Genomic DNA, 23,536 nt, shown 5'->3' with positions numbered 1-23,536 from the left:
TCAGCAGATGGGCATGTCATGTATGGGCGCAGGTGAGCTGGTCATGTATGGGCGCAGGCGGGCAGGTGAGCTGGTCATGTATGGGCGCAGGCGGGCAGGTGAGCTGGTCATGTATGGGCGCAGGCGGGCAGGTGAGCTGGTCATGTATGGGCGCAGGCGGGCAGGTGAGCTGGTCATGTATGGGCACAGGCGATCAGGTGAGCATGTCATGTATGGGCGCAGGCAGGTGAGCTGGTCATGTACGGGCACAGGCAGGCAGGTGCGCTGGTCATGTACGGGCGCAGGTGAGTTGGTCATGTACGGGCACAGGCGGGAAGGTGAGCTCGTCACGTACGGGCGCAGGTGGTCAGGTGAGCTGGTCATGTACGGGCGCAGGCGGTCAGGGGAGCTGGTCATGTACAGGCAGGCAGGTGAGCGGGTCATGTATGGGCACAGGTGGGCAGGTGAGCATGTCATGTATGGGCGCAGGTGAGTTGGTCATGTACGGGCACAGGCAGGCAGGTGCGCTGGTCATGTACGGGCGCAGGTGAGTTGGTCATGTACGGGCACAGGCGGGAAGGTGAGCTCGTCACGTACGGGCGCAGGTGGTCAGGTGAGCTGGTCATGTACGGGCACAGGCGGGAAGGTGAGCTCGTCACGTACGGGCGCAGGTGGTCAGGTGAGCTGGTCATGTACGGGCGCAGGCGGTCAGGGGAGCTGGTCATGTACAGGCAGGCAGGTGAGCGGGTCATGTATGGGCACAGGTGGGCAGGTGAGCATGTCATGTATGGGCGCAGGTGAGTTGGTCATGTACGGGCACAGGCAGGCAGGTGAGCTGGTCATGTACGGGCGCAGGTGAGTTGGTCATGTACGGGCACAGGCGGGCAGGTGAGCTGGTCATGTACGGGCGCAGGCGGTCAGGGGAGCTGGTCATGTACAGGCAGGCAGGTGAGCTGGTCATGTATGGGCACAGGTGGGCAGGTGAGCTGGTCATGTATGGGCGCAGGTGGGCAGGTGAGCTGGTCATGTATGGGCGCAGGTGAGCTGGTCACGTACGGGCACTGGCGGGCAGGTGAGCTGGTCACGTACGGGCACTGGCGGGCAGGTGAGCTGGTCACGTACGGGCACAGACAGGTGGGTGGGTGGGTATGAAAGACATGGGCTCAAAAGAGACATATATGCATGCTAGGCAGGTCAGCATGTCATGTATGGGCACTGACTGGCAGATGAGTACAGCATGCCATGTACTGTATGGGCACTGAGTGGAGGAGGAGTACAGCGTGTCATGTATGGGCGCTGAGTGGCGGAGGAGTACAGCGTGTCATGTATGGGCGCTGAGTGGCGGAGGAGTACAGCGTGTCATGTATGGGCAGTGAGTGGCGGAGGAGCACAGCGTGTCATGTATGGGCACTGAGTGGAGGAGGAGTACAGCGTGTCATGTATGGGCAGTGAGTGGCGGAGGAGTACAGCGTGTCATGTATGGGCAGTGACTGGCGGAGGAGTACAGCGTGTCAAGTATGGGCGCTGAGTGGCGGAGGAGCACAGCGTGTCATGTATGGGTGCTGAGTGGAGGAGGAGCACAGCGTGTCAAGTATGGGCGCTGAGTGGCGGAGGAGCACAGCGTGTCATGTATGGGCAGTGAGTGGCGGAGGAGCACAGCGTGTCAAGTATGGGCGCTGAGTGGCGGAGGAGCACAGCGTGTCATGTATGGGCAGTGAGTGGCGGAGGAGCACAGCGTGTCATGTATGGGCAGTGAGTGGCGGAGGAGCACAGCGTGTCATGTATGGGCAGTGAGTGGCGGAGGAGTACAGCGTGTCATGTATGGGCAGTGAGTGGCGGAGGAGCACAGCGTGTCATGTATGGGCAGTGAGTGGCGGAGGAGCACAGCGTGTCATGTATGGGCAGTGAGTGGCGGAGGAGTACAGCGTGTCATGTATGGGCAGTGAGTGGCGGAGGAGTACAGCGTGTCATGTATGGGCAGTGACTGGCGGATGGCAGATGTCTTGCGGTCTATGGTGGAGGCACCTGCCCACATGTCACACCACTCAGGTTACACAATCATAGTGTGAATACTCTATTCCAATATCTTCCTTCTAGGCGGAGATATAATAACTCCCAGGCCCAAAGCCTGAGGCTGCACTACTGCCCCTGTCTGCTCACTGACAGGTGCTGTGTTGCCACGGAAACCTGTTACCATCCCAGACCCAGATCCACATCAATATACACACATGGCGGGTCACCACCATGTGTAAAAGATTAAAATATTTATTACCGTCAACTCGTAAAACCGCTACAGGAACGTCTGGATTAGGTGACACTGAAGGGTTAAATGACATCCAAAAAAACACGAATCCCTACGTGGTAAGCTCCTGGAGGAAGATGGCCGAGGCCTGGCGGTATGAGGTATGGCTGACGTCCGCTCAGAGCGTCTCTAGTGAAGGAGCCTCAGGGGAGGCCGGCAGATGGTGCGATGCTCTGCAGGCAAGTGAGGTAACAGAGTGTCAGAAAGAAGATGGCTGCCACTGTCATATTGCTGAGGTGAGATCCCTGCTGCCTCTAGGGGGCAATACTCTCAAGGTCCTTGGCAGATCAGAGTCTACGCGCCCCCATGCCGCCTCCTTCTCGCTGTCCGGCAGTCCTTGGCGCCTCATCTCTCGGCTTCGGCCGCTGGGTTGGCGTCTGCTCCTCTGGCATGGCTGGCGTGCTGTGCCCCTCCAGGGAAGGTGATGCCCATACCCGTCTGCTGACCCCGGGGATCATGGGAGAAATGGCCGCTGGCGCCTCCCTGGTGGAGTGGTGGAGACGTGGCCAGGGAGGAGAGGTATCCGCTTTCTGAGGCCTTCAGGCGGGAGAACATGGTCAGGGCGTCTGGGAAGTTAGGAGGGGTCGCCGGGGTGTTAGCGGGGGTCCCCATCTGAGGAGAAAGGAAAACCGTGTGGGTGGTGGGCAGGGATGGCGCCACCATCTACATCAGTATGTAAAAGGGGGCCATTCAGCTGCTGTGGGACTACCACTCCCAGCATACCCCAGCAGCCTACAAACTAGAGCCTTTCAGCTACTACATGACTACAACCCCCAGCATACTCTGACAATACCAGCAGCCTACAAACTAGAGCTATTCTACTACAACTCCCAGCATGCCCTGACAGCCTGCTTTCTCATGCATCCTCTTCCCTATCCCCCTCTGCTTGCTGTCAGTGAATCCTATTGACATCCGGACCCAGGAGTTCTCACAGCTGAGGGTTTGTTACAGTTGTATGCAGTCTCCACAATGTTTATACACATCTCATTCCTGTCCTGTATGATGTCTAGACTGGATACAAGACAAACCTCAGCTATAGGTTGCCGGGACATGCTGGGAGTTGTAGTTCCACAACAGCTTGCAAACAAATGAGCTGTACAATATCTCATACATCTACTTCTTCCCTAGCCACTTGCTGTCAAAAATAAAATCCAGTCGCCTCCGGAGCTGAGCTCACAATACTGATGGCTGAGACCTGGAATCTGTCAGTGCTGTGTGAACAGCCGTGTACCCCGACTTACTGCATAATACTGTCATGGCTGTAACCTGCATCTCCCACAATGCAAGACAGCCGGGCACACTCGACACTAAAAACCAAACCCCAATTCCTTATACTAGAATAGAAGCCCCTCCCCCTGCGCCCCGGTAGCGCCATCTTACCATCTGGTGGTGCGGTATATACGGGTGACTGGACTCCTGGAAGAAGGCGCTGAGAGCAGTCTGCAGAGAGGAGAGAGGTTCAGGTGAGTGTACTGTCACTGTAAAGCTGGGCGACCACCAACCTGGCCTGTAACATCTACCTAGCTTTCCCAGACTCCTGAATGGCAATCCTACCCTTTTATACAGCCCACTCTATGGTATTACTGTGGAGCTGATCTGGGGGCATACAAAGTTGGGTGACACTCCTAGTGGGAGTTATAGCAGCCATATCAACTGGCCCCCAGCTTTCCCAGGGAAATATTGAGAGTTGTAGTTGCCCAATAGCTGGACCCTCATAGATGTAAAATTGGATGACAGTCCTTGTGATGATGGCACCCAGCTTTCCCAGACTTCTGACCAGCGAGTCTATCAGTTTATACAGGCCCCTCTCTGACTAAGCAGAGCTGTTCTCGGTGCTTGGGAAGTTGGTGACAGCCCTTGTAGGCCTTACGGCAGCCATATTGGTTGTCACTCAGCTTTCCAAGTGTCAGATAAAACAAGGAAACATCTAAATAAAAAGTCACAGCTTGGGGAATGTTGAGAGTTGTAGTTTCCCAATAGCTGGAAGGTCATAGATACAATGATGACAGCCCTTGGGGGAGCTGTAGCAGTGGCTGCCATATTGGTTGTCACCCAGCTTTCCCAGACTCCAAAATAACATTACTGCTTGTTTGTACTGCCACTCCCTCTCTATTATAGCTACAGAACTGAGCAGATCTGATCTGGGGGCTTGGAAAGCTGGATGACAGCCCTTGTGGAAGCAGTAAGAGAGGCCATATTGGTTGTCATCCAGCTTTCCCAGATTCCTGAATAGCAAACCTGTCTGTTTATACAGCTCCATCTCTGGTATTACTACAGAACTGAGCAGATCTGATCTGGGGGCTTGGTAAGCTGGATGGGACGACAGCTCCCGCTTTAATGACGGCCATATTGGTTGTCACCCAGCTTTCCCAGACCTGTCTGTTTATACTGCTACCTCTCTGGTTCTGTAGTAATACCAAGCAGATCTGGGGGCTTGGTAAGCTGGATGACAGCCCTTGTCGGGGGTGTAGCAGCAGCCATATTGGTTGTCACCCAGCTTTCCCAGACCTGTCTGTTTATACTGCTACCTCTCTGGTATTACTACAGAACCAAGCAGATCTGGGGGCTTGGTAAGCTGGATGACAGCCCTTGTCGGGGGTGTAGCAGCAGCCATATTGGTTGTCACCCAGCTTTCCCAGAGTCAGATAAGAGGGAAATGACTATGTGAGTTGCGGATAGATGGAAGGTGTATGAGCGGGTCTGACCGCCCACCTGGTGCTGCCGCCGCCCTCACCTCATACTGCCAGTGCGCGGCCCGTAACAGCTGCTCGGCCTGGTCGGTGGCGCATCCGGCCGCCAGCACAAACTGTGACACCAGGAGCTGCTGCTTCAACTGCTCAATGTCCCCGGACATCCCGACGGGCGTCACTGCCACCGCGCCACCAATGCCACCCGCACAGCAGAGTCCAGGCTCACAATGCTGCCCTGCTACACGGAAGAGAAGAGATGATGAGGATCATCATACAGATAGAGGAAGGATGGTGAGGGTGGAACACCGGGGGGAGGGGGGGTGACACATGGGGGCACACCGCTTACATACAGACTACAGCGCGAGGGGCACACTGCTTACACAAACTACAGCACGAGGGGCACATCACTTACACATACACTACAGCCGGGGGGCACACTGCTTACACATACACTACAGCCGGGGGGCACACCGCTTACATACAGACTACAGCGCGAGGGGCACACCGCATACACATACACTACAGCCGGGGGGCACACCGCTTACACATAAACTACAGCATGAGGGGCACATCGCTTACACATACACTACAGGATGGGGGGCACACCGCTTACACATACACTACAGCCAGGGGGCACATCGCTTACACATACACTACAGCCGGGGGGCACACTGCTTACACATACACTACAGCCGGGGGGCACACTGCTTACACATACACTACAGCCGGGGGGCACACCGCTTACATACAGACTACAGCGCGAGGGGCACACCGCTTACACATACACTACAGCCGGGGGGCACACTGCTTACACATACACTACAGCCGGGGGGCACACTGCTTACATACAGACTACAGCGCGAGGGGCACATCGCTTACACATACACTACAGGATGGGGGGCACACTGCTTACACATACACTACAGGATGGGGGTCACACCGCTTACACATACACTACAGCATGGGGGGCACACCGCTTACACATACACTACAGCCGGGGGGCACACCGCTTACACATACACTACAGCCGGGGGGCACACCGCTTACACATACACTACAGCCGGGGGGCACACCGCTTACACATACACTACAGCCGGGGGGCACACCGCTTACACATACACTACAGCCGGGGGGCACACCGCTTACATACAGACTACAGCGCGAGGGGCACACCGCTTACACATACACTACAGCCGGGGGGCACACCGCTTACATACAGACTACAGCGCGAGGGGCACACCGCTTACACATACACTACAGCCGGGGGGCACATCGCTTACACATACACTACAGGATGGGGGGCACACTGCTTACACATACACTACAGGATGGGGGGCACACCGCTTACACATACACTACAGCCGGGGGGCACACCGCTTACACATACACTACAGCATGGGGGGCACACTGCTTACACATACACTACAGCCAGGGGGCACACCGCTTACACATACACTACAGCCGGGGGGCACACCGCTTACACATACACTACAGCATGGGGGGCACACCGCTTACACATACACTACAGCCGGGGGGCACACCGCTTACACATACACTACAGGATGGGGGGCACACTGCTTACACATACACTACAGCCGGGGGGCACACCGCTTACACATACACTACAGCACGGGGGGCACACTGCTTACACATACACTACAGCCGGGGGGCACACCGCTTACACATACACTACAGGATGGGGGGCACATCGCGTACACATACACTACAGCCGGGGGGCACACCGCTTACACATACACTACAGCATGGGGGGCACACCGCTTACACATACACTACAGCTGGGGGGCACACCGCTTACACATACAGGATATACATTTATAAACACAACACACACCTCACACTCACTGCCTCCGTACAGCTGCCCATCAGCCAGGTACCGCCTCTGGGAGGCGGGGACCAGCAGGGCATGATGGGAGATGTAGTCTAATCCCTCTGCTGCTGTCAGCGTTCTCCACAGCAGGAGACTTCTAGGAATTTCTGTACAGGGGGGAGGGGGGGGAGACGGAGTTCATACAAGGCTCTACCCCTAATGGAGAGGTGGTACGCCCCAAATCCTGCCCTGATACAATGTAATGGGTAAGAAGACAATGTAACTGATCACAGCGAACCATCATCCCCCCCCCCCCCCCCCCCCCCGGCTATGGTGACCGTGACCGTAATCAGCGCCAATATCAATCAGACAGGGAAGTTATACTGGGCATCTGAGGACCCAACAATACAGTAATAATATGATAAGATATAAGTAGTAGTACTGTGTATTAGAAAGTGTTACGAGAAGTTGTACTGAGCACTTCACAAACCAATCTGATGAGATGCGAGAGAAGTGGTACTGTGTAACAGGTATTCAGGACAAAGTGTCACAAGAGAAGTGGTACTGTGCATAATGAGAGATCTTAAAGGAATAGACGGCAGATGAAACTTTACTATAATTGTAGATGCTCAGGAGGTGGCCCTTAGGAAGTTATACTGTGCTCATACAATTCAGTAAGTAATTACACTGTGCAAGCAAAGGAAGTTATACTGTGCTCATACAATTCAGTAAGTAATTACACTGTGCAAGCAAAGGAAGTTGTACTGTGTATTTACATAAGCAAAACAGGTAAGCAGATAGCAGTGGTAATGTGCCAGCAGACATGTGACCAGTTAAGGAAGTTGTACTGTGTATTTACATAATTATCAGTGGTAATGTGCCAGCAGACATGTGACAGCAAAGGAAGTTGTACTGTGTATTTACATATGCAAAGCAGGTGAGCAGCCACCCCTGGTACTATGCATATGCAGCGTGTCCAGAGGAAGTTGTACTGTGTAGGTGTGAGGCAGTCACCTGTACTCTGAGGAAGCCTACATAGCACTGCGCTCAGCTGACCTCCAGCACATGTCCCGCCCGGCCACTACTACATATCCCGGCATGCTCCGCTTTGTTTGTGTAGTGAGATCATCATGAGACCTCAGCTCTCAGCCAATAGGAGCGTTAGCTGTGGCAGTGTCAGACCATATAAGGTAAACATCTCCGCTCACCAATAGCAACAGAGGAGCGTATGGTGGGGGCGTGGCCTGGTGGTGATGGACAGGTCAGGCCAGGCTGGCAGGCAGGGAGGACAGTGTAACGCCTGAATAAAGTTATTAAAAAAAATACAATAATGAATGATGGTTTACGGCAAGGAAGGAGAAACCTCCCGGCATCATGGGAATTGTAGTTTTTCAGCAGGTGGAGGGCTAACTGTTCCCCTTCCCTGTTATAAAGCAAGCTTCTTGGCTATCATGGCATGCTGGGAGCTTTAGTTCTGCACGGGAAAACTGCTGTCTGTACAGAGCAAAGCAAAACTGATGTGGGGGAGAAGCCAGCACAGCCAGCAGAATAGTGAGTGCAGCTCTGGAGTATAATACAGGATCAGTAATGTAATGTAATGTAATGTATGTACAGAGTGACCCCACCAGCAGAACAGTAAGTGCAGCTCCGGAGTATAATACAGGATCAGTAATGTATGTACACAGTGACCCCACCAGCAGAATAGTGAGTGCAGCTCTGGGGTATAATACAGGATCAGTAATGTATATACACAGTGACCCCACCAGCAGAATAGTGAGTGCAGCTCTGGAGTATAATACAGGATCAGTAATGTATGTACACAGTGACCCCACCAGCAGAATAGCCAGTGCAGCTCTGGGGTATAATACAGGATCAGTAATGTTATGTATGTACACAGTGACCCCACCAGCAGAATAGTGAGTGCAGCTCTGAAGTATAATACAGGATGTAACTCAGGATCAGTAATGTATGGACACAGTGACCCCACCAGCAGAATAGTGAGTGCAGCTCTGGAGTATAATACGGGATCAGTAAGGTAATGTATGTACACAGTGACCCCCACCAGCAGAACAGTGAGTGCAGCTCTGGAGGATAATACAGGATGTAACTCAGGATCAGTAAGTAATGTATGTACACAGTGACCCCACCAGCAGAATAGTGAGTGCAGCTCTGCAGTATAATATAGGATATAACTCAGGATCAGTGCAGGATTCCCTTTAGTTACAGCTCAGTACTTATAATTATAAGAACAAACAAGTTTTATACGAACCGCCAGGAATGGAGGAGATAACACTACGGCGCCTACACCCAACAAACCTAACATTCACAGCTTACACAAAAACTTTAAATGGATCATTCCACAGTTTGTCCCCCCCCCCCCCCATTCCATCGCTTTTGGTACGGCCCGGGTATTGTTTTCTTTAGTGACGCCGGTCAGCTGTGAATCCGTCGCGGTGCATCTCGGTAGTTGTAGTTTTCCCACCTTCCTTCTAGCGCAATAGGCGCGGCCGCTATCCAGACGTAAGAACTACAGCTCCCGGCAGTCATTGCGACATAGCGGCGGCTTCCCAGGCATCTGTGGAGGAAGGAGGCCCAGAAACCGAAAACAAGAGACTCGTCGGTATGTAGCTGCCTGCTGGGGAGTACCGGGAGCGGTGTATGAGGGAAGGGCGGCATATGCGTGTGATCCCGGGGCTATGGAGCCGCCGGGGGACTACAGGTCCCAGCATAGTTATATAGATGGGGAGATCGGCCATAGATTAGTGAGGGCTGCGTATATGTCTGTATTATAGCTGGAGGCAGATACATCACGGGGCACAGAGAGGGATCAGTCACCACATCATACAGTATGTACCAGGGGCCCCCAGCTGTACTACTCCCAGAGGGCTGCGGGGCATGGTGGGAGGAGGAGGAGGAGTAGTAGTGGTGACCACTGTCCTGTGTGATGGGAGTAGTAGTAGTAGTGACCACTGTCCTGTGTGATGGGAGTAGTAGTAGTAGTGACCACTGTCCTGTGTGATGGGAGTAGTAGTAGTAGTGACCACTGTCCTGTGTGATGGGAGTAGTAGTAGTAGTAGTAGTAGTGACCACTGTCCTGTGTGATGGGAGTAGTAGTAGTAGTAGTAGTAGTGACCACTGTCCTGTGTGATGGGAGTAGTAGTAGTAGTGACCACTGTCCTGTGTGATGGGAGTAGTAGTAGTAGTAGTGACCACTGTCCTGTGTGATGGGAGTAGTAGTAGTAGTAGTAGTAGTAGTGACCACTGTCCTGTGTGATGGGAGTAGTAGTAGTAGTGACCACTGTCCTGTGTGATGGGAGTAGTAGTAGTAGTAGTAGTAGTGACCACTGTCCTGTGTGATGGGAGTAGTAGTAGTAGTAGTAGTGACCACTGTCCTGTGTGATGGGAGTAGTAGTAGTAGTAGTAGTGAGCACTGTCCTGTGTGATGGGAGTAGTAGTAGTAGTGAGCGGTTAGTGTCCCCCTGAGCTCTGTCCTGTGTGGTGGGAGTAGTAGTAGTAGTGAGCACTGTCCTGTGTTATGGGAGTAGTGGTTGTAGTAGTAGTGACCACTGTCCTGTGTGATGGGAGTAGTAGTAGTAGTAGTAGTAGTGACCACTGTCCTGTGTGATGGGAGTAGTAGTAGTAGTAGTAGTAGTGACCACTGTCCTGTGTGATGGGAGTAGTAGTAGTAGTAGTAGTGACCACTGTCCTGTGTGATGGGAGTAGTAGTAGTAGTAGTAGTGAGCACTGTCCTGTGTGATGGGAGTAGTAGTAGTAGTGAGCGGTTAGTGTCCCCCTGAGCTCTGTCCTGTGTGGTGGGAGTAGTAGTAGTAGTGAGCACTGTCCTGTGTTATGGGAGTAGTGGTTGTAGTAGTAGTGAGCTGTTAGTGTCCCCATGAGCACTGTCCTGTGTGATGGGAGTAGTAGTAGTAGTAGTGAGCACTGTCCTGTGTGATGGGAGTAGTAGTAGTAGTAGTAGTAGTGAGCACTGTCCTGTGTGATGGGAGTAGTAGTAGTAGTAGTAGTAGTGAGCACTGTCCTGTGTGATGGGAGTAGTAGTAGTAGTGAGCGGTTAGTGTCCCCCTGAGCTCTGTCCTGTGTGGTGGGAGTAGTAGTAGTAGTGAGCACTGTCCTGTGTTATGGGAGTAGTGGTTGTAGTAGTAGTGAGCTGTTAGTGCCCCCATGAGCACTGTCCTGTGTGATGGGAGTAGTAGTAGTAGTAGTAGTAGTGAGCACTGTCCTGTGTGATGGGAGTAGTAGTAGTAGTAGTAGTGAGCACTGTCCTGTGTGATGGGAGTAGTAGTAGTAGTGAGCGGTTAGTGTCCCTGTGAGCACTGTCCTGTGTGATGGGAGTAGTAGTAGTAGTAGTAGTAGTGAGCGGTTAGTGTCCCTGTGAGCACTGTCCTGTGTGATGGCTCCCTACTACAATCACTGATCTCTACACTACCCAGAAGTGGCCTCTGAGATCCCCTCTATAGTACAGTGTGGCTCTCTTGTGGTGACACCTGTAATCCTGGCTGACACATACCTGTGCGCTGAGTCTGCATCTATCTCCATGTCTATCAGGTGCAGTGTGGGTGAGTGTACCTGTGACAGCTGAGGGTTTGGTACAGTGGTATCCGGCCCAGACTACTCTGCTGTACTGACAGGAATGGAGATATGTGACAGAGGTGTCTGGCAGCATTACAGGGGTATTCCCATCGGGGGCATCCACAGCCTATACCATAGATAGGGGGGGGGGGGGGTCTCATCTCCGGGCCCCCGCCTGTCCCCAGATCACTGGTCGGGGTATAAGACATTGTATGAATATCGCAGCATCACAGGATGAGGCCCACATCTATTACATGGCATAATTACCTACAGTGGGAGAACCCCTTTAAGGAGGAATGGCCGCCAGGTGTGGTACTCCATTAACCATCAGTCAACCCCCTTGTCTAGACTTGTCCATAGTGAGGAGCATATCTGCCTCAGAGCTGCAATCATACAGCTGCATCACAGATTCCATCTGTACAACCGGACGTTGTGTTACCATGGCGCCCACCGCTGTGTCTGTCCGGTCACCGTGACCCTCATGTTTTCTCTTTCTGGTAGATCATGGGGGCAGTCTGGGGCCGGAGGATCGCGGGGGTAGAAGACATCGACATCCAAGCCAACTCAGCGTACCGCTACCCCCCCAAATCTGGTGAGTGCAAGGAGGGTGGGGGTTATAGTAATGATATATAGCAGGATGGTGGGGGTTATAGTAATGATATATAGCAGGATGGTGGGGGTTATAGTAATGATACAGGAGGATGGTGGGGGTTATAGTAATGATACAGGAGGATGGTGGGGTTATAGTAATGATATATAGCAGGATAGTTGGGGTTATAGTAATGATATATAGCAGGATGGTGGGGGTTATAGTAATGATATATAGCAGGATGGTGGGGGTTATAGTAATGATATATAGCAGGATGGTGGAGGTTATAGTAATGATATATAGCAGGATGGTGGGGGTTATAGTAATGATTGATATATAGCAGGATGGTGGGGGTTATAGTAATGATTGATATATAGCAGGATGGTGGGGGTTATAGTAATGATATATAGCAGGATGGTGGGGGTTATAGTAATGATATATAGCAGGATGGTGGGGGTTATAGTCTTTACTAGAAGAAAACTATAGCATGTGGCATGCTGGGAGTTTTAGTCCTCCAACAGCTGAAGAGCTGCAGGTTACAGATAATAGCTTGGATAATTACAGGAATTGTTATATTACATTATATAAATGTCTCTTCTTCTATTTATTATTATTATTATTATAAAAAAAAAAATTTTCTTGTTTTTTTTTTTTTTTTTTTTTTTTTTTTTTTTTGTCTTCCAGGTAATTACTTTGCCAGCCATTTCTTTATGGGGGGAGAAAAGTTTGAGACCCCCCACCCTGAGGGATATCTGTTCGGGGAGAATAGTGACCTTAACTTCCTTGGAAACCGACCTGTTCAGGTACTGTGTATGTGTAATAACAGCGCAACCCTTCTGCTCAGGTTGTGTGTGGTATTACAGTTCAGCTGCATTCATTTCAGTGGAACTGAGCTGCAATACCGCACCCAACCTGAGGACAGGGGTGGTGCTGTACCTGGAAGAAAGCCGCCATGTTTTCCTAAGCCTGGATATATTGCTGTATGATGCCGACCTTTCAGGAGTCCTTGTTCTTTCTCCTCCTTTCAGTTCCCGTATCTGACCCCGGCCCCCCATGAGCCGGTGAAGACCCTACGCAGCCTGGTGAACATTCGTAAGGATTCCCTGCGCCTTGTCAGGTAATGGCCCAGATCTTAGTGTACATGTCACTGGCGCTGTGTCGCACACGGGGGCTGCCGCACCTGGCGCTGTGTCGCACACGGGGGCTGCCGCACCTGGCGTTGTGTCGCACAAGGGGGCTGCCGCACCTGGCGCTGTGTCGCACACGGGGGCTGCTGCACCTGGCGCTGTGTCGCACACGGGGGCTGCTGCACCTGGCGCTGTGTCGCACACGGGGGCTGCTGCACCTGGCGCTGTGTCGAACAAGGGGGCTGCCGCACCTGTCGCTGTATCACACACGGGGGCGGCTGCACCTGGCACTGTATCACACATGGTGGCTGCCGCGCCTGGCGCTGTATCACACATGGTGGCTGCCGCGCCTGGCGCTGTACCACACATAGTGGCTGCCGCGCCTGGCGCTATATCACACATGGTGGCTGCCGCGCCTGGCGCTGTATCACACATTGTGGCTGCTGTACCTGGCGCTGTATCACACATTGTGGCTGCTGTACCTGGCGCTGTATCACACATTGTGGCTGCTGTACCTGGCGCTGTATCACGCATTGTGGCTGCTGTACCTGGTGCTGTATCACACATGGTGGCTGCCGCGCCTGGCGCTGTATCACACATGGTGGCTGCCACGCCTGGTGCTGTATCACACATTGTGGCTGCTGTACCTGGCGCTGTATCACACATTGTGGCTGCTGTACCTGGCGCTGTATCACACATTGTGGCTGCTGTACCTGGCGCTGTATCACACATTGTGGCTGCTGTACCTGGCGCTGTATCACACATTGTGGCTGCTGTACCTGGCGCTGTATCACACATGGTGGCTGCTGTACCTGGTACTGTATCACATGCAGTTCTATTGTTTTGTGTTTCCAGATACAAGGAAGGAGCGGACAGTCCGATGGAAGATGGAGGAAAACCCCGAGTCTTATACGGTCTAGAATTCACATTTGACGCAGATGCCCGTGTGGCGATCACTGTTTACTGCCAGGCCAGCGAGGAGTTTGTGGGGGGGATGGCCGTGTAAGTAGAATCATGGCTGACGCCTGACCCCTGCGGGCTGTGTGATGTCATGGCTGACGCCTGACCCCTGCAGGCTGTGTGATGTCATGGCTGATGCTGACCCCTACAGGCTGTGTGATGTCTTGGCTGATGCTAACCCCTACAGGCTGTGTGATGTCATGGCTGACGCCTGACCCCTGCAGGCTGTGTGATGTCATGGCTGATGTTGACCCCTACAGGCTGTGTGATGTCATGGCTGACGCCTGACCCCTGCAGGCTGGGTGGTGTTACAGCAGTCTCCTAGATAACAAACCTCACTGAGTCTGAGGCTCCTCATGTGTGATGTCTCATGTCCTCACTTGTGTCCCCAACAGGTACAGTCCCCGCAGCCCGGCCCCGCAGTCCCAAACCGTCTATTATAAGCGAGGACTAAGTCAGCACTTCTCTCTGCCAGCCTTCAAAATTGACTTCAATGACTGGAAGGATGAGGAGGTGAGTGCTATCCCCCCAGAGGACCAGCTTATCCCCCACCATTCCTAGTCAGGTCCCGGCTCCCCACACAGTTGTTCTCTATGTCTTGGCTGGAGCAGTGTTGTATTTCTCAGCACAGTTCAGGTCCTGCACACAGCCCCCAGGGGTAGGACCCCACCGATCAGGGAGGGGAAAGGGGGGGGGCTATATCCTACAATATGTCAGTATTAGGATTATAACACCCTCAAGCATTCTTGTAGTTTAACACCAATGTTTTTCTTATTCACAGCTGAACTTTGACCTTGATAAAGGGGTCATTCCTCTGGTCATCCAGGCGGTGGTGGCCGAGGGTGGAGGTAAGGGGAGGATTACTACAGCCCGATCCTGTAATAGACATTATAGGGGAGATTTATCGAACTGGTGTAAAGTAGAACAGGCTCAATCGCCACTAGCAACCAATCAGATTTTACTTTTCTTTCCTCATGGATTGCTTGATTAATGAAAGGTGGGATCTGATTGGTTGTTAGGGGCAACTGAGCCAGTTTCACTTTACACCATGTTTGATAAATCTCCCCCTGCGTGTTTGTATATATGATAGATGAATGACATGCCGCCTCTCTCCTCTTCCTTATACAGAGGGATCTGGGCACGCTCATGTCCTCCTGGCTGCCTTTGAGAAGGTAAGATGGCGGGTGACGTATCTGTAACCTCCTGAACTTCAACCATAACAGCTCATGTAACGTCTCTATGGCGCTATGGTGTCCCCGCTATGGTGTCCCCGCTATGGTGTCCCCGCTATGGTGTCCCCTCTATGGTGTCCCCTCTATTGTGTCCCCTCTGTGTATCTTCTCTATGGCATTTCCTCTGTGTATCCTCTTTATGGTATCTTCTCTATTTATCCTCTCGCTCCTCTCACGCTCTTCTCTTCTTTGCAGCACGTTGATGGCAGCTTCTCTGTGAAACCTCTGAAGCAGAAGCAGATAGTAAGTACCAAATATCTGACATATTACAGGGTTTAGCTCTAATGTAATGTGTATGGGGGGAGGATATGGCTGCTTGTGGGTCTGACTGGATATTTTATATAGGAATCAGTATTACATGTGGTATCTAGCAGCTGCTTATTCCACAGTGAGGTCGGAGAGAAATGTTCCTGATTCTGATGAGAAGCCTTAGGACATGACTGGGAATATAAGCCAATCCGTGCAACTCTCCAGAAGTTATTCTCTCCAGTCTAACACAGTGTTCTCTGCTGCCACCTCTGTACATGTCAGGAACTGTCCAGAGCAGGAGAGGTTTTCTATGGTGATTTCCTACTGCTCTGGACAATTCTTGACATGGACAGAGGTGGCAGCAGAGAGCACTGTGTCAGACTGGAAAGAATAAACCACTTCCTGCAGGATATACAGCAGCTGATAAGTACTGGAAGGCTGGAAATTTTTAAATAGAAATAAATTATAAATCTATATAACTTTCTGAAACCAGTTTATTAAAAAGAAAAATTTCACCAGAGTTCCCCTGTAAATATGTGAGGTGACCCTATAGCTGTGATGGGGCCACATATAGAGGAGTGGTGACCTTTGGGGTTGTAGTGTCACTAGTATGTTATAGGATTCGGCTGTGATGGGGTCACATATAGGAGATATGACCTCTGGGGTTGTAGTGTGACTAGTAGATTATAGGATTCGGTAGCGGCCATTAGCTTCCTGGCGGCCATTACTGACCTGCATTGGATTTTGTGTTACAGGTGGATCGTGTGAGTTATTTGCTGCAGGAAATCTACGGCATTGAGAACAAGAACAACCAGGAGACTAAGGTAAGTCCGGGCCATCATCTGTCACAGCTGTGGGCCTAAATACAGAGCGATCTGCACAGGGTAAAACCTGGACTGTGCTGCTGTGCCGGACGGTGGCCGGACTGTGCTGCTGTGCCGGACGGTGGCCGGACTGTGCTGCTGTGCCGGACGGTGGCCGGACTGTGCTGCTGTGCCGGACGGTGGCCGGACTGTGCTGCTGTGCCGGACGGTGGCCGGACTGTGCTGCTGTGCCGGACGGTGGCCGGACTGTGCTGCTGTGCCGGACGGTGGCCGGACTGTGCTGCTGTGCCGGACGGTGGCCGGACTGTGCTGCTGTGCCGGACGGTGGCCGGACTGTGCTGCTGTGCCGGACGGTGGCCGGACTGTGCTGCTGTGCCGGACGGTGGCCGGACTGTGCTGCTGTGCCGGACGGTGGCCGGACTGTGCTGCTGTGCCGGACGGTGGCCGGACTGTGCTGCTGTGCCGGACGGTGGCCGGACTGTGCTGCTGTGCCGGACGGTGGCCGGACTGTGCTGCTGTGCCGGACGGTGGCCGGACTGTGCTGCTGTGCCGGACGGTGGCCGGACTGTGCTGCTGTGCCGGACGGTGGCCGGACTGTGCTGCTGTGCCGGACGGTGGCCGGACGGTGCTGCTGTGCCGGACGGTGGCCGGACGGTGCTGCTGTGCCGGACGGTGGCCGGACTGTGCTGCTGTGCCGGACGGTGGCCGGACTGTGCTGCTGTGCCGGACGGTGGCCGGACTGTGCTGCTGTGCCGGACGGTGGCCGGACTGTGCTGCTGGGCCGGACGGTGGTCCTCTAGTCCATGTCACAGCATCTGGTAATGCAGCTTGGCTGAATAGACTGAGCAGTAGTACCAGATACAGTGTTGCACCCATAGACGTCATGGTGCCAGGTCCTGCCCCAGGCTTCTCACCAGTCACCTGTGCAGCTTTCATCCATTCTTGGACTCAGATTGAACCTTTGTGTCCGTGCAGCCGTCTGAGGACGAGAACAGCGACAACAGCAATGAGTGTGTGGTGTGCCTCTCCGACCTGCGGGACACACTCATCCTGCCCTGCCGACACCTCTGTCTGTGCAACTCCTGTGCCGACACCCTGCGCTACCAGGCTAACAACTGCCCCATCTGCCGACTGCGTGAGTCCCTGAGATCCGGTGGGTTATGGGGGCGGCTACAGCCGGGGGCTCTGGTATCATGTATCTTGTGTTCTTGCAGCTTTCCGTGCCTTGTTGCAGATCCGCGCGGTGCGGAGGAAGCCGGGACCCCTCCCCCCCATCTCCTTCAGCCCAGTACTGGCTCAGACCCTGGACCATGATGACACCTCTGTAAGTGGCCACTCTTGTCTGTGAGTAATCTCAGGGAGGGACATGTGACGGGTTTGTCATAGAGGGTCTTCCTCTTGTAGGGGGCAGATAACATCCCGCCGGGATTTGAGCCCATTTCTCTGCTGGAGGCTCTGAATGGACTCCGCTCTCCCCCCGCCAGCGCCCCCCTATATGAGGAGATCCCTTACAGCGAGGGGCTCCCAGCTCGGGGGACCCCAGAAAACTCCCATCAGAAAAGCAAGCACGTGAAGACCCCGGACAGGTGAGAGCGCCCCCTTCCTGTACCCCCCCTTCCCCATTAATCCTTATAAACTGTGTTCCTCTATATTAACCTCTTCCCGTCCATCTTCCTTTAGCGGTCTGCGGTCTCCTTCATCCCCCATCCATGAAGAGGATGAGGAGGTGACGGGAGGGTGCAACACTGAGAGGCCGGCCCTGGTCGGCTCCCTTAGTAGAGACTCCTCACAGATGGAGGTAAGTGTCCGCTCTGAAGTGCCTATAGTCTTGCACGCTCAGTGATTTTTAAAGTTCGCTATCTCGCTCTGTGATCCGTGAAAAACCGTCCATGATTGTGTCTGCGTTTGCAGTCCGTGTCCGTTTTTTTCAAGAATCTGCCAGGAGGGACCTGTGACACACTGCCTGACATCACATCCGTGTTTTTCACTGATTTACAGACGTCAAATCCGTGGAATCTGTGAAAAACTCAGATCATACAGATTTCTGTTGTGGTTCCGTGCCGTCATCACGCTCTGCACTAGGACATGTCCAATTGTTTTTTCAGAATGGATTGCGGATCTGTGCAGATCTGTGCAAATAGTCCAGTAGAAATCAATGGGCCCTAAAATTGCCCATGATGGTGGATCTGAGGTCACATGCAACATGTGAATAAGGCCTTACCGTTATGTTATAAAGGTCTTTTTGGGTTCGGACTTTGACTTGCAGGGAGTTCTCCTATAGGTGGCGATAGAGAGAGTGATGGTTTTCTCTGGGGGAGGCATATTCGGCATGGCAATAGCTGATATTAATGGCAACCAAATCATAAAAGGGGTGAGGGTTGTAATCTTGGCTCATGGTGGGGGTCGGGAGGATGGAAGAATGGGGGGGGGGTTCTGCTTATTATAGAGGAAAGATTTGGGTTTAGAGTGTTAGTAGGTTATAAGCTGCTGCGCTCTTGTGTAACTCTTTTCTGTCTTGTAGAATATCTCCTCTGCTGACACTCCAGAGATCGTCTCAGCACATCGAGGTAAGAAGCCCCGAGACCCCACTGACTGAGGGGGGTTATCTCAAGATTACTAGGTATCCCCTATCCACAGTATCCGATCAGTGGGGGTCTGGCTGCTGAGACCCCACCAATTACGACATCTGAGGTCTCCTGTCCCCTGAGTGATGGAGCAGCAGTGCACATGCTCAGTCACCGCTCCATTCACTGTCTATAAGACTTTCCAACATAGTACAATACTCGACTGTATTTATAAGCCCAATAAAAGGTGAATAAAGGACGAGGTACTCCTCTTCTTGTGACCAATGGGTCACGACTACTAAATACTTACTCCCTGTCTGTATATTTACATACAGTATCTATATACAGTCTGTATATTTGTAACTGTAGCTGCAGTGAACTAAGGGTTACTGTTCTGTTTATTGATCTGTACACCAATGAGAGTTGCTCAACTCAGGTAACTAGGACTGAGGCTTGTGTTACCCTGATAGGACGGCTACCCCAACCCTGCAGGGCAAAAGGTGGTATAGAAACAAAGGTCGAAACACAGGCACAAGTATTCTTCTTCATCCACAGGACAGGTGGTAACTTTTACTCTTGGGATAACCCCTTAAAGGAAACAATCACCCATCCATACATTATGTTCTCGTCCTTCGTAGGATCTGGGTCTCAGATTGATGAGCCAGTGGAAAGCCCAGAACCCCAGGAGCCGAAGGAGGATGAAGCCCAAGACGCGTCAGGTGAGGCCTCCCTCCATGAGCTGTATAAGTAAACGGACATATCCAGCCTGGTTCATAATAAGAAACTGTCCGTTCTATGAGAGAAGCCGCTCCCTCTTCCCAGTCCCCAGCTGTGGGTCTCAGCATCATCTGGCTGCTTAAAGGGGCTTTCTGATGGTGAAACCTAATTTCAACCACCTAATAAATGAACATATACTAATATATAAGGTTATATTACTACCTTTCTGGGGACTTGACTGCTTTCTTCCTGTTTCTGATATCTGTTGTCTTCATTGCCTCCCTTTCTGTCTAGTGTACATTCTGTGACAGACCTGTTCATGCTGTATAGTCTAGCTGGGAATTCAGCCAGCTCTGTCTCCCTCCCACTACTACACCTTTTTGTCTGTAACCCCGCCCACCACACCAACAGACATCCCCCCCCCCCCCCATGTAATGGGAAGGAGATATAGTGGACTGAATTACCAGCTAGTGTGCACAGCAGGAACAGGAAGTCCAGACAGATTGTTGGGCTGAAGGCAACAGAGCAGTTTGCATCAGAAGGTTAGCATGAAAGGTAGTAACTAGAGATGAGCGAACCGGGTTCAGGTTCGAGTCGATCCGAACCCGAACGTTCGGCATATGATTAGCTGGGGCTGCTGAACTTGGATAAAGCTCTAAGGTTGTCTGGAAACCATGGACACAGCCAGTGACTATATCCATGATTTCCACATAGCCTTAGGGCTTTATCCAACTTCAGCAGCCACCGCTAATCAAATGCTGAAAGTTCGGGTTCGGATCTCCTCGAGCATGCTCCAGGTTCGCTCATCTCTAGTAGTAACATAACTTTATTTACTGATATATGTTCATATATAAGACAGCTACAATAAGTTTAGTTGTCGGACTACCCCTTTTAATTGTATCAATCTAAGGCATATGTCACAAGCCAGAGATGGGTTTCCTCTCATACCTAGAATAGATTTCAAATGTTTCCATTTGCAAAAGCTTCTGACATGTCAGGGTCTTGTGTGTCCAGACCTCCACCGATCATTTAGAATGAGAGAGAAGCGCCCAGCTCAGTGCTTCACTCCATGGCTCGCTAAAATCTGTAAGACAACATGAGAAGACACACTTCATCAAGTCTATGGAGCTCACGTCCTGTAGTGAATTGGAGATCACAGCGAGCCAGGGAGTGAAGTGCACAGGTGAGCGCTTCTCCCAGCTCCTTCTCTGAACACCCAAGAGCAATCAAACCTTGTGACGTCTCACGTTTTTGCAGATGGACAAGGTCGCTTTAAGCTCCTGTTCTACGAACACAGTAATAGCTTGAAATGGAGGAAATAAGCATCACATCCCAAACCGGGGTGCGCATGTGATTGTGAGAGGAAGTTGTGAAATCATCCTGGTGTCCGGTGTTCAGTAACTTCCATCCTGCTGACCCCAATATATGATATATAACACTGCGCTGTCCGTGCTGGAGACTAACCTGCTGTGGTGTTTCTGTGTTCTTTGCAGCGCTGGGTCCAGATTCCTGTTCTATTGGGATTGATGAGTGACGGTGAGTGGTTCCTGCTTCATACACATCTGTAGAACACAGGTTAAAGGGGTATTCCACCTTATAATACCCCTGTGTACAGCTACATGATGTATGGATCGGTGGTACAAATTCCTGACTCCCCACTCCATTCCTAGGCCAGACTTTGTGGCCATTGTTAAGATCATGTGGGGTCCCAGCGGTTGGACTCCTCCTACACTTTATAGGGGGTGATAGATATTATAAGCTGGAATACCCCTTTAAGCAATGTAATAAGTTTACAGAGTAACAGAATATTTAGATAAATCCAGTTTTGTTTCTTTCCCTCCAGGTTTGCTTGCCGACCAAATAATTGAACTGATTCCCTCTCCTGGCGCCCCTCATACGGTTCTCCCACTGTGGTGGTCCGGGTTGTGGCTCAATCTCTTCTCCAATCATCTACATTCCAGCGGGGCCGGAAGCGATGCCCCCATCACTGTATCTCAATCTGTGGCCCATCTGTAGGCAATCTACACTACAACGTGCCAGGCTGTATATAAATGTCAGTTTAGTGCCCGCTTGATGTGCCATGTGACAGCGTATATTGTAACTGTGCCAGCCTTGTGTGTGCAGCTGTGAGCGTGGCACCCAGTGTGCCAGCCTGCATGTGTGCATTGCACTGTGTACATATTGGGAGCTCAGATTCCCTTCACAGGAGGTCCAGCTGACAGCTAGTCCCCATCCCTGCACTTTGACGGTGACTTGACACCATGGCTGACGCAGTGCAGCTCCAAAAGTCTCCCTGGATCGGCCCCAGAATTCATATAACGGTCCTAGGTCTTTCGTGTAGCTTAAAAGGCCACTTTTTCCAGAGACAGCACCCCTCGTCTCCAGTTCCAGTGCGGTTTGCGATTAAGCTCCATTCACTTCAGTGAAACAGAGTTGCTAAACCTGCACCCAAACTGGAGACAAGAGTGATGCTGTCTCTGGAAGAAAGTGGCCATGTTTTGCTTGTCTCATAACCCCTTTAAAGAGCTATCAGATGTGACTTTTCACACAATATTTTCAAAGATTGAGTCATAAGGTTGACAATGTCACATTCTTGGTGTATTGTTGGCGTTACGAACAGGATGATATTGGTTTCAAGACATGAATCAATGACTCGAAAACTTAAAATTGCCACCTCTAAGTTCATTTCAGCTCTTTCTTATTTTGTTATTTCCTCAAAACATTTAGGAAAATCCAAAATAGCCGCTATTAAGGCTTCCCGTGGGTCCGGGACTACTAAATGTCTGGTGTGTACAGTGAAGTATTGCTGCATTATTGGGCAAAGGGCATTTTAGGGTCTGTACAGCTGGGTGACAACCATTGTGGGGTAATTATTGGTGGACATGTTGGTTGTTACCCGCTCTCACTGCGGCTTGACCCTCCCCATAATGAACAAAGGAGTGCTCGGCCTTGCTGAACTTTCCTCTGTATGGGGAGAACGGTGTCACAGTACAGTTGTCGCAGTACCACGATTTGCACCATGATTTAGTTGGTCTCTGTTTGCCACTCATGACCCAGCAGTGACCCCTGCCCTTATAGAGGACACTAACTCAAGTGGCTATTAACCCTTTAGACTGCTTGGTTGAATGTTTGCCCATGATGGCATTAACCCTGTGTACTGACCACAGGACGGTTACTACTACAACTCCGGAAAATGATGGTTTATAAAAATGATTTTTGTTCATTTAAAAAGAATACGATGTAATAAAAGAATAAAATTCTTGACAAAGCTTCAGATTTGTGACGTCTCTTTCTTATGTAAACGCCAGTTCAAGCTTTGAGCAGCGATCACATGGCCACGTGATGGACCAATCAGCCGTCAGCAAATAGGGCGGCCCTATATATATATATATATATATATATATATATATATATATATATATATATATATATAATATATACATACATACATACACTCACCGGCCACTTTATTAGGTACACCTGTCCAACTGCACGTTACCACTTAATTTCTAATCAGCCAATCACATGGCGGCAACTCAGTGCATTTAGGCATGTAGACATGGTCAGGACAATCTCCTGCAGTTCAAACCGAGCATCAGTATGGGGAAGAAAGGTGATTTGAGGGCCTTTGAAGGCGTGGTTGTTGGTGCCAGAAGGGCTGGTCTGAGTATTTCAGAAACTGCTGATCTTCTGGGATTTTCATGCACAATCATCTCTAGGGTTTACAGAGAATGGTCCGAAAAAGAAAAAACATCCAGTGAGCGGCAGTTCTGTGGGCGGAAATGCCTTGTTGATGCCAGAGGTCAGAGGAGAATGGGCAGACTGGTTCAAGCTGATAGAAAGGCAACAGTGACTCAAATAGCCAACCGTTACAACCAAGGTAGGCAG

General features: G+C 51.5%; 2 protein-coding genes across 6 annotated transcripts; one reads left to right on the top strand and one right to left on the bottom strand.

Moving 5' to 3' along the window:
- Positions 1–2,226: 2,226 nt before the first annotated feature.
- LOC138801475 (UBA-like domain-containing protein 1) lies at positions 2,227–7,877 on the bottom strand. Of its 4 annotated transcripts, none has more exons than XM_069984354.1 (4): positions 7,814–7,877; positions 5,016–5,209; positions 3,662–3,721; positions 2,227–2,893 (listed from the first exon to the last, which is right to left on the bottom strand). In XM_069984354.1, the coding sequence occupies exons 2-4, from the start codon at positions 5,133–5,135 to the stop codon at positions 2,627–2,629; spliced, it is 447 nt and encodes a 148-aa protein (XP_069840455.1). In that variant the 5' UTR covers positions 5,136–5,209; positions 7,814–7,877; the 3' UTR covers positions 2,227–2,626. The 4 variants fall into 4 exon arrangements, with proteins under 4 accessions (XP_069840455.1, XP_069840453.1, XP_069840452.1 ...); XM_069984352.1 differs by lacking the exon at positions 7,814–7,877 and adding an exon at positions 6,824–6,918 and having other exon boundaries at positions 5,016–5,206; XM_069984351.1 differs by lacking the exon at positions 7,814–7,877 and adding an exon at positions 6,824–6,899.
- A 390-nt stretch (positions 7,878–8,267) lies between these two features.
- MGRN1 (mahogunin ring finger 1) lies at positions 8,268–22,920 on the top strand. Of its 2 annotated transcripts, none has more exons than XM_069984350.1 (18): positions 8,268–8,350; positions 11,888–11,978; positions 12,660–12,778; positions 13,004–13,092; positions 13,958–14,104; positions 14,458–14,575; positions 14,844–14,910; positions 15,191–15,234; positions 15,490–15,537; positions 16,299–16,367; positions 17,343–17,502; positions 17,582–17,691; positions 17,772–17,953; positions 18,048–18,165; positions 18,889–18,934; positions 19,570–19,650; positions 21,142–21,184; positions 21,492–22,920. In XM_069984350.1, exons 2-17 carry the CDS (start codon positions 11,891–11,893, stop codon positions 21,180–21,182), a joined length of 1,527 nt encoding a protein of 508 aa, XP_069840451.1. In that variant the 5' UTR covers positions 8,268–8,350; positions 11,888–11,890; the 3' UTR covers positions 21,183–21,184; positions 21,492–22,920. The 2 variants fall into 2 exon arrangements, with proteins under 2 accessions (XP_069840451.1, XP_069840450.1); XM_069984349.1 differs by lacking the exon at positions 8,268–8,350 and adding an exon at positions 9,317–9,419.
- The last annotated feature ends 616 nt before the right edge of the window (positions 22,921–23,536 follow it).

Source organism: Dendropsophus ebraccatus, chromosome 9, assembly GCF_027789765.1.
Source record: "Dendropsophus ebraccatus isolate aDenEbr1 chromosome 9, aDenEbr1.pat, whole genome shotgun sequence".
NCBI classification, from domain to species: Eukaryota; Metazoa; Chordata; class Amphibia; order Anura; family Hylidae; genus Dendropsophus; species Dendropsophus ebraccatus.
This window is presented reverse-complemented; position numbering and strand designations above follow the sequence as displayed.

Coding starts and splice junctions, on each gene's coding strand:
- MGRN1 (XM_069984350.1), top strand. CDS start 11,891: ATGGGGGCAGTCTGGGGCCGGAGGATCGCGGGGGTAGAAGACATCGAC. Junction 17,503..17,581: donor CTGCCCCATCTGCCGACTGC/GTGAGTCCCTGA, acceptor GTGTTCTTGCAG/CTTTCCGTGCCTTGTTGCAG. Junction 19,651..21,141: donor TGAAGCCCAAGACGCGTCAG/GTGAGGCCTCCC, acceptor TGTTCTTTGCAG/CGCTGGGTCCAGATTCCTGT.
- LOC138801475 (XM_069984354.1), bottom strand. CDS start 5,135: ATGTCCGGGGACATTGAGCAGTTGAAGCAGCAGCTCCTGGTGTCACAG. Junction 3,722..5,015: donor CCGCGCACTGGCAGTATGAG/GTGAGGGCGGCG, acceptor TCCTCTCTGCAG/ACTGCTCTCAGCGCCTTCTT. Junction 2,894..3,661: donor ATATACCGCACCACCAGATG/GTAAGATGGCGC, acceptor CTTTCTCCTCAG/ATGGGGACCCCCGCTAACAC.